The sequence below is a fragment of the Nomascus leucogenys genome, chromosome 1a, assembly GCF_006542625.1.
Source record: "Nomascus leucogenys isolate Asia chromosome 1a, Asia_NLE_v1, whole genome shotgun sequence".
Lineage (NCBI taxonomy): Eukaryota > Metazoa > Chordata > Mammalia > Primates > Hylobatidae > Nomascus > Nomascus leucogenys.
In genome coordinates this window covers 64,081,411-64,095,278 of record NC_044381.1, presented here as the reverse complement: position 1 = coordinate 64,095,278, position 13,868 = coordinate 64,081,411, and the positions used below count along the sequence as shown (strand labels likewise).

At 36.3% G+C, this 13,868-nt stretch overlaps 1 protein-coding gene across 4 annotated transcripts in view; it reads right to left on the bottom strand.

Moving 5' to 3' along the window:
* PTAR1 (protein prenyltransferase alpha subunit repeat containing 1) overlaps positions 1-13,868 on the bottom strand; it is a 52,014-nt gene that overhangs the window by 27,432 nt on the left and 10,714 nt on the right. For all 4 annotated transcript variants that reach the window (XM_012500845.2, XM_003267393.4, XM_030810039.1 and 1 more), the window contains exon 3: positions 6,282-6,348. In XM_012500845.2, coding sequence (XP_012356299.1) covers positions 6,282-6,348 — 67 coding nt within the window. The remainder of the gene's footprint in view (positions 1-6,281; positions 6,349-13,868) is intronic.

The following is a 13,868-nucleotide window of genomic DNA, read 5'->3' as shown; positions in this document are numbered from 1 at the left end:
AACCTACGGATACAGAGGGCCAACTATATAAAGAATGTCATGCAAGAGCTTTCTATACCTGTTTCTCAGGTAAATACAATTTACATTTAATTTCTCAGGTAAGTTTTTGATAAGTGCTGATATTACATTCTCACTGAATTCTCAATATATCTATAATTTTATAATAAAATCAGATCATTTGTTATTATTTATTAATCTTAAAATGTCCTTCCTGTGTAGGGCTGATTATTCGTTTACTTTAGAGAAGTTTAAGCCAGAGAAAACCAGAATCCAGCTCTTATACCATATCTACTTAGACGGATTTAATTCCTAAATACCACAATACATTTTCTTTCCAACAGTGACATACTATTTATAAAGTTTTATTTGATAAAGAAAACAACTATTTTCCTTTCAATGTTCAGGAAACCAATTTGTCATTATATATATATATATATATATATATATTATATATATATAATATATATATTTCTTCTTGCAACAGCCAGTTGCTTCTGCAGTTTTGGATTCTTTTTCTTCTGAAATCAGTAACATTTTGTTCATAAAGTAAGTCAGGATACCTATAAAGTAAAACGAGGAAAATATTGCTCTATGTAATTTTAACCACTTTTGAGAGCAATGTTTCTCAAAGTGAACCCTAACTGAAACATCAGCATCATCTGGAACTTATGCGAAATGCAGATCCTCAGGCCTCAGCCCAGAACCAACTGAGTCAGAAACTCAGGTGGGCACAGCAATATGTGTTTTAAAACAAGCTCTTCAGATGATGCCCATTGGCTGGGCACGGTAGCTCACGCCTGTAATCCCAGCACTTTGGGAGGCCGAGGCAGGTGGAGTACGAGGTCAAGAGATTGAGACCATCCTGGCCAACATGGTGAAACCTTGTTTCTATTAAAAGTAAAAAAATTAGCTGGGCATGGTGGCGCACACCTGTAGTCCCAGCTACTTGGGAGGCTGAGGCAGGAGAATCGCTTGAACCCAGGAGGCAGAGGTTGCAGTGAGCCAAGATCGCGCCACTGCACTCCAGCCTGGCAATAATGATGCCCATTAAAGTTTAAAAAACAACTACTATAATGAATTTATTGTATTATGCTTAATTTCCATTTCCTAAATTTAAGACCTCTTATTATTTATAACTGTCTACCTTTATTCCCATATATATTCATATATAAGGGGAGATAATCAAAATTTTCTTCAAAAAAGAGACAGTTACCCTATAACTGAGTTTTGACAAAGTTTCTTAAATTATGGGCGCTCTCTTATGCAACCACTGCAGTACAGAATTTTAAAAAAAGAAAAAGAAAAAAAATGGGCACTCCGTTAATATCTTTATTTTGAATTAAGCAGCATTTTTGGGAAGACATCTTAACTTGAAACAACCTCAATTAATGTTAATATATGGACACTGAAAAAGATCACCTGATGGAATCAAGCAAAATTTTAATATCAATGTAATAAACATTGCTAGGGGTAGTACTGAACATTTGTAGGTTTTGGATATTGCTGAAACAAGTTTTTCAAAAATCACTTTAAGAGGAAATACGATATGTGGTAAAGTTAACAGCAATCACATAATCTAGTGCTACATTTTTTTTTTTAGATAGGGTCTCACTCTCTTGTCCAGGCTGGAGTACAGTGGCACAGTCTCGGCTCACTGAAACCTCTGCCTCCTGGGCTCAAGTGATCCTCCTGTCTCAGCCTCCCAAGTAGCTGGGACCACAGGCACACACAACCACGTCTAGCTAATTTTTTGTATTTTTGGTGGAGACAGGGTCTCACCATGTTGCCCAGGCTGGTCTCAAACTTCTGAGCTCAAGCAATCCACCATCTCGGCCTCCCAAAGTGCTGGGGTTACAGGTGTGAGCCACCATACCTGGCCTTAGAGCTACATTTAAAAAAAAATCAACTGCTCTAGTTCAATCAGATTCAAATAAGAATCTGACTTGAGATACAATTTCCACTCACAAACAGATTCAAAAAGTGCTGAAGCACAAACAACTTAGATATACTATGATGGGCTCTGGAAAACTGTGCTACAGAACTAAAAACAACTAGCTCTTGTGATGACAAAGTCACTGATGTCAATGAGGCAATGTAAGGTGTTTGAATAAAACTGACTACTTTTTTTCTTTTCTCAATCTTTATTCTGTCTGAAATAACAATAATAATGGCCATCCTCATTAAAAACTACCATGTATTGAACACTTCCTCTGAGTCAAGAACTGTGTAAAGTGATTTACATAGGTTATGTAATTTCTCACAACAATCCTGTAACGTAAATATCATCATTGAGCCATATGAAATTGCTGATAATCTTTTTTAAAAAATAAACTTTTTATTTTACAATAGTTTCAGGTTCATAGACAAGTTGTAAGGATAATACAAAGAATTCCCATATGCCCTGTACCTAGTTTCTCTGCTATTAACATCTTATATTACCATGGTACCTTTGTCAAAATTTATGAAACGGTATTGATATTGATATATTTTATTAAAAGTCCATACTTTATTTAGAATTCCTCAGTTTCTACCAAATGTCCTTTTCCTCTTCTAAGGTTCCCTCCAGGATCCCTTAAATTTGGTACTTATGTCTCCTTATGCTCCTCTTGGCTACTCAAATTTACCTTGCTTTTGATGACTTTGACAGTTTTGAGCATATGGGTCAGGTATTTTGTATAATGTTTTTCTCATCATTAAACTGGAGTTACAGATTTTGGAGAGGAAGACCAAAGAGGTAAAGTGACATTTTCACTGCATCATATCAGAGGCATGTGCTATCAACATGACTTAGCATTGTTGATATCAACCTGGATTACCTAGCTGAGGTCAGGTTTCTTCACTACTTTTTGCAAGAAAGTCACTGATTTTTTGATTTGGTGCACAGCTCAACCTTAAGAATTACGGAGTTATGCTCCACTTTGCAGAGGGGGATTATCTAGATAAATTAACAGAACATTTGTCTATTGTCTCTTATTTATATATTCATTCATTCATTTCAGTGGGCTGATGGATAGCCATTTTACACTCTGCGGTATAATCCAATACTATGTTGTTTATTTTGTTGCTCAAATCATTCCAGCTATGGCCACTGGAAGCTCTTTCAGTTGCTCCCATGTCCCTTTTTCACATCCCACCACATATTTTTGAGCACTTCCTTACTTTATGGCTCTATAAGATGCTCCAAGCTCATCTTGTATACTTCCTGCCCTGGTCCTAGAATCAGCCATTTCTAACATCATTAAAGAATGGTATTAGAAACCACAATGTGGGTGCTAGAATTAAATTGTTTTTTATCTATATAAAAAAAATTTCCCTAATACCTCAATTTTTTTTTTTTTTTTTTGAGACAGAGTCTTGCTCTGTCGCCAGGCTGGAGTGCAGTGGCACGATCTCGGCTCACTGCAACCTCCACCTCCCAGGTTCAAGCGATTCCCCTTCCTCAGCCTCCTGAGTGGCTGGGACTACAAGTGTGCACTGCCATGCACGGCTAATTTTTTGTATTTTAGTAGAGATGGGGTTTCACCATATTGGCCAGGATGGTCTTGATCTCCTGACCTCGTGATCCGCCCACCTCGGCCTCCCAAAGTGCTGGGATTACAGGCGTGAGCCACCATGCCCGACCAAATACCTCAATTTTACAGATGAAGAAATTGAGTCCTGGAGAAGTTCAGTAACTTGCTCAGGTTTCTTAGCTCAAAATGTCAGAACCAAACATCAAATCTGCACAAAATAAAGTTACCAATTTAAATCAATAGGCTATGAGTTCAGAACATGAATCACTGGAGTTTGGCATCAACTATTCTAGTTGCTCAAAGGTGTTTTGCTTACTCTAAGTACATAGACTGATGAAGAAAATAGGACATTATTACTAAGTCAACCTCTTTCATCAGGTAATTCACAAATTTTCAAAGCAAAAAAAAAAAAGCAGTTTTCTTTAAAAAAAAACAAAAACCAGCTGAAATTTTAAATTATGTGTATCACTCACTGTAATCACAGGAGATCAGTTCAAAAACTTATTTTTGCCTCTATTTCTTTCCCCTAAGACTGCAATACCCACAAATTGAACTAGATGTCTACTGCATTATCTTTTAGCAGTTTGAAAAATGCATTCAAAAATCACTCTATGCCTTCCAGGGTTAGTACAGAAGAGATCCACTAACAATTAAAAATAAAGTTCTGTGTATTTGATATGCAACAGAGACCTTACAGGATTAGAGAAGTTTACTTTGAAGTTGGTAGTTTGTTGCTCAAAATGTACCTATGATTCAATGTCTTTATATGTCAATCAATCTTACTGATACAAATTAAAATTTACTAGAACACATATCCACAAAGGATTTTTTAAAAATCAAGATTCCCTTTCTACTCATCTAGCACAAAATCTTACTAATCATCTAACTAGAATAATTTTCAAGGTTAACTGTCATAAACACCCCTCAAGTTAGATTTATGGAGCAACTTCCCTTCATAAGACCAACCACACATATTTTTTTAAAAGTTTAGTAGAATCATAAAAAAATTCACCTAATTCAGATCTTTTATTTCACAGATAAAAAAACCAAAACTCTTGAGAATTAAAAGTTATACTCAAAGTCAGTTGCTAGTTAACTGATGAAACAGGACTAAGTTCCATGAATCTTAAGACCAGGTTTTTTTCTCCTATGCTCAACTGGTTTATAGGATATACAATGAATAACATGTGTGTATACATATATGTATACAGGTGTGTGTGTGTGTATGTATGTATGTAGGTATATACACTACGCTAGTGAGATAATTTTTTGTTGAAGCATTTTTGAATTCCTTTCTATTGGTGAGGATGATGAAACAGGACTAAGTTCCATGAATCTTAAGCCTAGGTTTTTTTCTCCTATGCTCAACTGGCTTATAGAATATACAATGAATAACGTGTGTATACACATATGTATACAGGTGTGTGTGTCTATCTATGCATATATGCTAGGCTAGTGAGAATTTTTTTGTTGAAGGACTTTTGAATTCCTCTCTACAGGTGAGGAATACAAGAACATGAATAAAAATGGCATTCCTACTTCCCTATTACTCTGATTTCTTTTTCACTGAATTTGATTTCCGTGCCCAATTTGCAAACTGCATATCTATTACGTACAGGCACTAGAGTTAGATGCTAAGGAAACAAAGGAAAAAAAAAAAAAGACATGGTCCCTACCCTTAAAAAAGCTCTGAATTTTAAGTTCATGGTACCTTCCTAAAAGTCTCCTTTGCTGATTCTTCCTCATCTTGCAAATGCTAGAACAGTGCTGTCCAATAGAAATATAATGAGTCACAAATGCAAGTCATATATGATTTAAAACGTTCTAACAGCTATATTAAACACAAGTATAAATATATTTAATTCAATATATCCAAAATATTATAATTTCAGCAAGTAATATAAAAATTATTAATGAGATATTTCCATTTTTTGCTATGTAGTCTTCAAAATATGTGCAGTTTATCACTTGTGGCACATCTCAGTTGAGACTAATCACATTTCAAGGACTCAACAGCCACATGTGGCTAGTGGCTACTGTACTGGATTGTGCAACCCTAGAAAATAGAATGTCTCAGGGCTCAGTCTTTGAACTGGTTCTTGTCTCTAGCTATTTGGGGATCATAAAACAGTTTCATGGCTTTAAAACCATCTATATGTTAGTCATTCCCAAGTTTACATCTGGCCCAGACCTTTTTCCTGAACTTTAAATTAATATACGACTACTTGGACACAAATCTAACATGTCCCAATCTGAAGTCTTGGCCTATAACAAGCACCCCATACCTAAATCTGCTTCTCTTCCAGACATTGCCATTTCAGTAAATGGCAATTCCATCCTTTCGGTTGCTCAGGGAAAAAGCCAGAGTCAACCATGACTCCCTTCTTTCTCATCCCATACGCTTTCCACTACACTGCAGTGCTTCTCAAATAACAATGATATAATGTTATATGCCTTACAAGCCAACCAGTTATGCCCATTGCCCATTACTCTCCCACCCCAAAAAATGAAGGAAAATAAAAGCATGTATCAAACAGTATACTGTAACTCAACATGACAATTTATATTTCAGGCAAGAAAGTTTATGAAGACACCATGCAAAAAGGGGCAAAATGCATATTTACAATTGTCACAGGTATAAAGAATAGGTAGAAGAAATAAGTGTTAAGATGGTTTATATTTTGTTTTCAAAAGCTAACAACTTATGGGGCTTATATGTCTTCAGCAATTTGGACAAACTTTATCATATCACTAATGAAAATGACATACCTCACATTCCATGCAGTGGTAAAGTCTGGGTTTAGAAGCAGCAGGGTACATGTGACATCTATCAATTCTAAAATAAAGAGAAGTCATATTAAAAACAAATACTCCTACCTTTTAAAGCTTGGCTTCTCATTCTTTTAAGGTTCTCTTTCTATCACATTATACTAATACATATCTCATGTCATACTAACTTTAATGATAAATTCCCTCTTCCAAGCTGTCAAGGATATGAAGATTACTCTCAAGACCCTCTCCTACTTATGGTAAATGTAACTCTCTTAAAAGATGACACAAACAATTTTACAATATGCCTATAAGGAATAATCTAATTAACCTCTTCCTTTTGGGTGCTTTTTGGTACTAATTTAATATTTACCAAGGAAAGAAACAAAATTTCTATGCCACTATTCATTTAACTTCACACATATCTCAAGTATTGACTGTGTGTACGAATTTTCAAAAGGAAAAAAAAAATCACTCAGAATCCAACCCACTTAACATAATTCATTTACATTCTCCTGCAAAAATTATCCTTTCTTGCACATGTTTTTACATAGGTATAGCAATGATAAATGTACAACTTTGTTCTATATTTTTCACTAAGTATTATTTCATATGCATCCTCCTATATTGCTACAGTATGTATTTTTAACAGTTGCATAACAATCCCTTAGTCCTATATACTATCAATTACCTTACTCTTTTGGCTGTTTCCTGTTTGTTTTTAACATTATAGGTAATACTACTATAAACATTTTTAAACAAACTTTTTGTCTTGTACGCTATTTTCTTGGGCTATTTCCTGAAGCAGAACTACTATGTCAAAAGAACTTAAAAATCAGTATGACTCCTACTAAGCATTTCCAGATTGTCTTTAAAATGGACTGTATCTATTTATACTGGCAAAAGGAACGTGAGTGTACTTATGTCCCTATAACTGACCTATATATATTTTTAAAAATGAATGTGACAGATAAAAAATTACAATTCATTTGTTTTCATTTACATTTGTTAATAGAAACATTTTCATTGTTTACTACATATAGTTCATCTTATGAACCGGCTATTCACATCCATTAGCTATTTATTTACCATGGTCTTGACAGAATTCCTATATATGCAAATAAGCACCATAAGCCTGTATTTGAAAGAACAAAATTAGCAAAGTTTAGACATACTGTCTTTGTCTTACTAAAACTGAAAATAATTCTAGGATTAAGGTTATCTATCAAGGGGCACAGTACTAAATTAGGGCAATCCTACCAAGCTCTTATTAAATGTCACGTAATAAAACAATACAAATAATTATTACCATTTATTTAGCATTACTGTGTATGAGGCATGGCAGTAAGCACTTTATTTTATATTATTTCACTAAATTATCATAATCACAATCCAAAATACTCTTATCCCACTTTACAAATAGGGAAACTGAAATTCTGCAATTCAAGCAATTTGCCCGTAGTCACCCAATTAGCATGTGGCAAAGTCAACATCAAAATTGTTTCCAACAAGTCAATTATGCTGCAAACAAAATGTCTGCCTACAATAACTGGGACATTTTCAGTGTTTAAGTAAAATATAAACTTTTGAATATCTAAGAGCAAATACACATAAACACATCCAATAGTCATTTAAAAATATTCTAGTTAACAATAAAATCAATTATTTTATTCTATCTTAATAGGAGATTAACATTTATTTGGGGCCCATGATTTCATTACTAGTGAGCATATTGAAATATTCAATTCAAATGAGCAACAAACAGTAGGATCAGCACACATTTATTTTGACCTCCAAGTCATTACATACATTACAACACAATATATGCCCATGAAGAATAATTAACCTCTTCATTTTTTTACTTTTAGTAGTTTTTGGCACTAACTTAATGTTTATCAAGAAAAAGAAATATAATATTCTATGTCACTATTCACTTAATTCCACAAATATTCCAAGTATTGACTATGAACAAAGATTAAAGTAGGCCCTTAGGACTGAGTGATCAAATGTAATGATAAACAAGACCTAATTTTGCCTCTAGGTTATCTTCAAGTTGGAGAGACTATATAAACAAATAATTATATAAGGCAAAATAATTATGAAGTAGAAACATAAACCACATTTTGGGGCCCACCAAAGAAGCTGCAATTAATTCTTAGTGGAATTATACATGGAAGACTGTAAATAAACAGTGGTCACGGCACCACCTTACCATACTGGAAAAAGCATGAGCAAAGATAAAAATGCATGGAACTTCACACATAGTCTGCTCTCCAAGAGATTATGGATACCAGAGCATGACTACAACACAAGGTACTGGTAAATTGTACCAGAAAATGCAGCCTTCTAAAACCTGGTCTCAATTTCCCGATCAGCTTGGCCTTCCATTACTTTCCTTTACATGTTACATTCCACCTGAGTCAAACCCCACTGTCCTATGAATACACCTCCTACCCACCTACCTTTTCTCTGAATATAATTCAGATTTACCTGCTTGCTATTCTTTCTGCCTCACGTCTTCCCATCTCCTAATATTTAACAAAAAAAAATGTTTAAAGGCTTTCCTAACCCACCTAGTTGGAAAAAAATCTTTCATCTCTATTATTTTTTTCTTTGAGACGGAGGCTCACTTTGTAGCATAAGTTGGAGTGCAGTGGTACAATCTTGGCTCACTGCAACCTCTGCCTCCCAGGCTCAAGCGATTCTCATGCCTCAGCCTCCCCAGTAGCTGGGACTACAGGCACATGCTACCACACCCAGATAATTTTTTGTATTTTAGTAGAGATGGTGTTTCATCATGTTGCCCAGGGTGGTCTTGAACTCCCGAGCTCAGGTGATCGACCTGCCTCAGTCTCCCAAAGTGCTGGCATTACAGGTGTGAGCCACTGCGCCTGGCCTCATCTCTGTTTTATGTGTATCTTACTTTTGTTACTGATATAAATATTGTCCTCCTAATTGGATCATAAATTTTTTGCAGGCAGGTCCTCCCTAATACATCTTCAAATTATTCATTCACTCAACAAATTTTGTAAGCATCTACAATAAGCCAGGTACTGAGCTGGCTGAAGATGAGTAAGCACAGTCCCTGGCCAAAAGCAGCTCCATGTCTGACCACAGCACAGAGGAGTGGTAAGAGGATAGGCCTTCCTTAAAGCCATACTACCTGGGTTTGAATCCCAGCTTCTCCACTTACTACCTACATAACCTAACCTCTTGGAACCTCAGTGAAACAAGGATGATAACATCAACCTCATGGTGTTGTGAGCAATGAAATTCATTCCATTTCTCCACAGCTTTTTGACACACCGTGAGTACACTTAAACGCCATCACTGACTGACCAAGAAATGAGTATTTTCAACATAAGTAAGGAAGTCTGGAATAATGGGGAGGTTGTTCCCTTAGTAAAACTGTCTAAATTTCCAAACTTGTAAAATAGGCAGCAATAACAAAAAACCCCTTCATAGTCAAGTAGTTATATGGAAAGGTTTGTAAATGGTGGGAAAGCCTCTGGAATTTCTTTTGACATCTACAATTTTCTAAAAAGTGATTATTCTACCTAGGTAAATTGGCATAGTCCCTTGGAATCTCCCTTTCTACATTAAAGAAAATGTGTCTGACCAATGGTAGTTGCTATTTGTTCGTACTTCTAACACAATTTCCCTCCTCCCTCCATCACAAGTGAAGACAAGAAGTCCACCCTCCATGAGAGACTTCTGTACAGCAGTACAAGGCAAAAACTAACATAGCAAGTATTTAAGTCCCCGCTTTTCATTTTATGGTTATGTGAAGATACAGGAAGACTTATCAAAGTAACACTTCCTCTACTGGCAGGTCTCTCCCTAAGAGAGCAACAGCAGCTACTGGGTTCAGACAGAGCCCAGCTCCATCACTTACTGGGAATTCTTGGGCAAATCACTCCATCTCTCTAGGCCTTAATGTCCTTCTCATATGTAAGATGGAGCTATCATGGGGATATTCGATGATTAAACACTTGAAGTGTTAGTACAGTCTCTGACATACAGTAAGGACTGAATGGTAATTCCTGTTACAAAGCCTGTATTTCCTAGTCCAGTTCCACAAATGATATTGGGACTGGATGCCTCCAGAGGGAGCAAAAGATCCTCCTAAGCTGGCTAAGCAGTGACTGCTGAGCAGAGGGATACTTTTTGACTTTTAAGAATCTTAGAATTTAAAACATCAACAGCCTTGACCACCATCAGTGGTACCTAGTAACATATATAACCATAGGCCCTTCTCTTCTCCTCTTTCACAAACTGCTAAAACTTCCTCATTCAGGACTCAGGCTCAGACAAGACTTCCTTCAGTAAATATTCCAGTCTGATGTAAAAGGTAGGGGTAAAGTGCAATGACAGAAATGAGAAAGGACTAGGAGAAGAAACTAGATTAGAAGTATCAGACATAATTAAAGAATCTGATCCTCACAACAACCCTCTGAGTTCTTGATTAGTATTTCCTTCTTTTGGTGTGGAAATAGGAATAAAGAGGTTAAGTAATTTGCTAAGTCATTGCTAAGTGACTTCAGTGTGCTGACGAGTTCAGTTTAAATCCAGGTCTGCTGTCCTGCAAAGCAGATGCTCTTTCACTCTACCACACTACAGGCAATTACTTTGCCTTCTGCAGGTCAGGACTGAACCAAAGACCTGAAAAAGAACATGTATAATCAACGGTTGTAACTATTTGACTCTGTCAGTTTCATCAACGATATGCCATTTCCTCTGCAGTTTCACCCAAAAGACATGAGCTACTGAAATCTCTACAGTCTCTTGAAATTAAACAGGTCTCTCTCCAAACACTAGAACATATACCAGCAAATAAATGTTCCTTTGTTACATACACTACAATATATGACTAACCTATCATCACATCACAGGGAGAAAAAGAATCAGGGCACATCACACATAGAAAAGTAGCTAAATTTCAGCTATAACAAGGAGAAGATAAAAGGATGCTACAGAAGTTGGAGAAAAATCAATATGCTTTTCTTGCTGCACTGCATTCTAGAAATGGCCCAAGGCCAGTAGTAGTCACCTGGTAATGGTCACTGGATTTGACAACTGTCTCTAACAGAGAATGGTTTTCGTGCATCTAGAAATAAATTCAAGGCCAACTTAAATCAGTAATTCTTTTCCTCCAAAATACATTCAGGTTACCACAGGAAGTGAAGCTTGAGTTAAAGCTATATGGTAAACACCAGAGAGGCCTTGTTTATTATAGTACACCGTCACGGAATCAATAGCTGGACTAAGCTAAAAACTCTTGCTTACAAACTCGTGTTACTCGTTTGACAAATGTCTGTTGAACATGTAAAGGTTCTGAGTAAATAAAAATGATCCACAATCGCTTTTCCTAATAAACTCACATTCCAGCCAGGAAAAAGGTTGTTTAAATAATCAGCTAAAATACAGTGTGACAAGTGATACTATTATGCAAGCTGTCTGAGTAAACGGCTCCCATAAAAGAGCAGGGAATAATTACTGCTTCCTGAAGCAGTCAAAAAGGCTTCACAGTGTTAAGTGTGTGTATGTGTATGCATGTACACGTGCTGGCAACCACACTGATAATGCCAACATTAAGACATGAGCCTGGCCTCAGCAAAGGCATGGAAGTAAGGCAGTAGTACACACAGAGTCAAAGAATGGAAGAATGCTGCTTGTGGCTGTAATGAACATATGTATCAAATAGCTGCTAACATAAATGTTTCTAGGGTTCAAATGAATGTCAAAAAAGTAGCAAAGGAAATTTGACAAGAAGTGTCAACTAACACTCTGCCGCAGTGTCTCAAGAGCTTGAAAAGGCTGTGATAAACTGGAACAGACTTGCCCAGTTAAGACGAGTAGAGGCTACTACCCAGCCAACTGTTGCCAGGTAGAAAGTTGTATACTCAACCAGGCCTTAAGATTTTTCAAGTGAACACAAAAATCAGATTTATCCAACTAATAAAAAGCAATTTTTAAGACATTATACAAGCCACACCAAAATGTATCTAGATTAGCTTCAGCCTGTGTGCTAAGAATCTGCAACCTCTGATGCTGAATATAAACTGGAGGAAAAACTGGGGACAGACTGTGAAGGCCCTTGAATACTATGCTAAGGAGTTTCAACTCTATGTTGACCCTGTGGGTATCATGAAATAAGATAAGCATATAATGTATTTCAGAAAAGCGTCAGTCAAACTGTTTTTAAGAAATGCTGTTCAAGCATGTCTGAAATGACTGGCTACTGGCATAATGGACACGGGTCACAAAAGAGCCTGAAAAAGGGGTAGACCGGTTATGAGGTAATAACATTTGTCTGGATGAGAAATAATGAAGGCCTGGTCAGCCAAAGAAATGGAGAGCAGAAGACAGTTTTTAAAGAGAGAGCTCAGATACAGACTAAGTGGGGGCTGTGAAAAAGAGAGAGGAGCAAGAAAAGATGGCAGGAGGGCACACCTGAAGAGTTGCACCAGAGAGCTCTGTCCAGAAAGAACTCCAATGCTGTGGTCTTCCCTCCTGCTTCTTATATCTGTTATGGATTTCTCAAACATCAGAATTACAGAATCAGTCCTCTCCCAAACCAAATGTATTACTATTGCAGACTTTAAAAAAATAAATAAATAAATCTCTAACTAACTAAACAGGGATAATTCCTAAACATCTAAGGAATTCAGCAGGTTAATGAAAACAAGAATTCAGTTTGGTTAGGAAGAAAAAATCTATCCCAGGAGTAAAGGTCACCTTCAGTTACAGAATACATTTTTAGGTGGATGCCTAGGATTCTGGCATGATCGATCACACAGACAGACATTCAGAAACTGTCACTTAAATTGTCATCTTTCTTCACTTGGGTCTTCTTATAGGTATACTCTCTATAACAAACAGTTTTAAAGGTGTAACATTTTCATGAAATAACTGCTTTTTCCTAACATTTTTGACATGTTTTTCTTAGCAAGATTCACCTCTGTGCTCTAATTGCTTCAGTTCGTAAGTTTGGCAGAATACTCTTTTATTTTCAGCATTTTCAGACATCTTTTTCTGTCAAACCCAAAATTCACTTCCTTATATTTACTGATAATACAATATATAACCTGAGTAGTATGTGACACCATACTAAACTATGCTATCCACCCCCCTCAAAATAGTCAAATCAAAAACTGCTTCCATGAGGATGTAGGTTAGGATCAAATCAAAAGCTGCTTTTGTACACATGCACAGTTGCATCTGAATTCAAAGTTTAGATGCCAGCTATTCGTGTGAGTGAGCTTAACCATTTAATATTCTGCAAGGTTCCTTTTGAGCCTATTAAAACTAAAGCCACGTGGTAAGAAGACACAGCAAAGCCTGCGATACAGTGTCCAGAAGGACAAAATAGAGAAATGGAGAGGACTTGGAAGACCACAGAAAGAGGGTAGGTTGAGCTAGCATACATAAATGGGCAACTACAGCCTCTCACTTTTTAAAATTCAGTTTCTTTTCTATAAGATAATCATTCTATTCCCCAACTTAGTTTTACATTGGTTCGATTATGCATTTCTGTGCACCAGAATATAAACAATACAGTTTTGTTTGGCAAAAAATAACTTGATG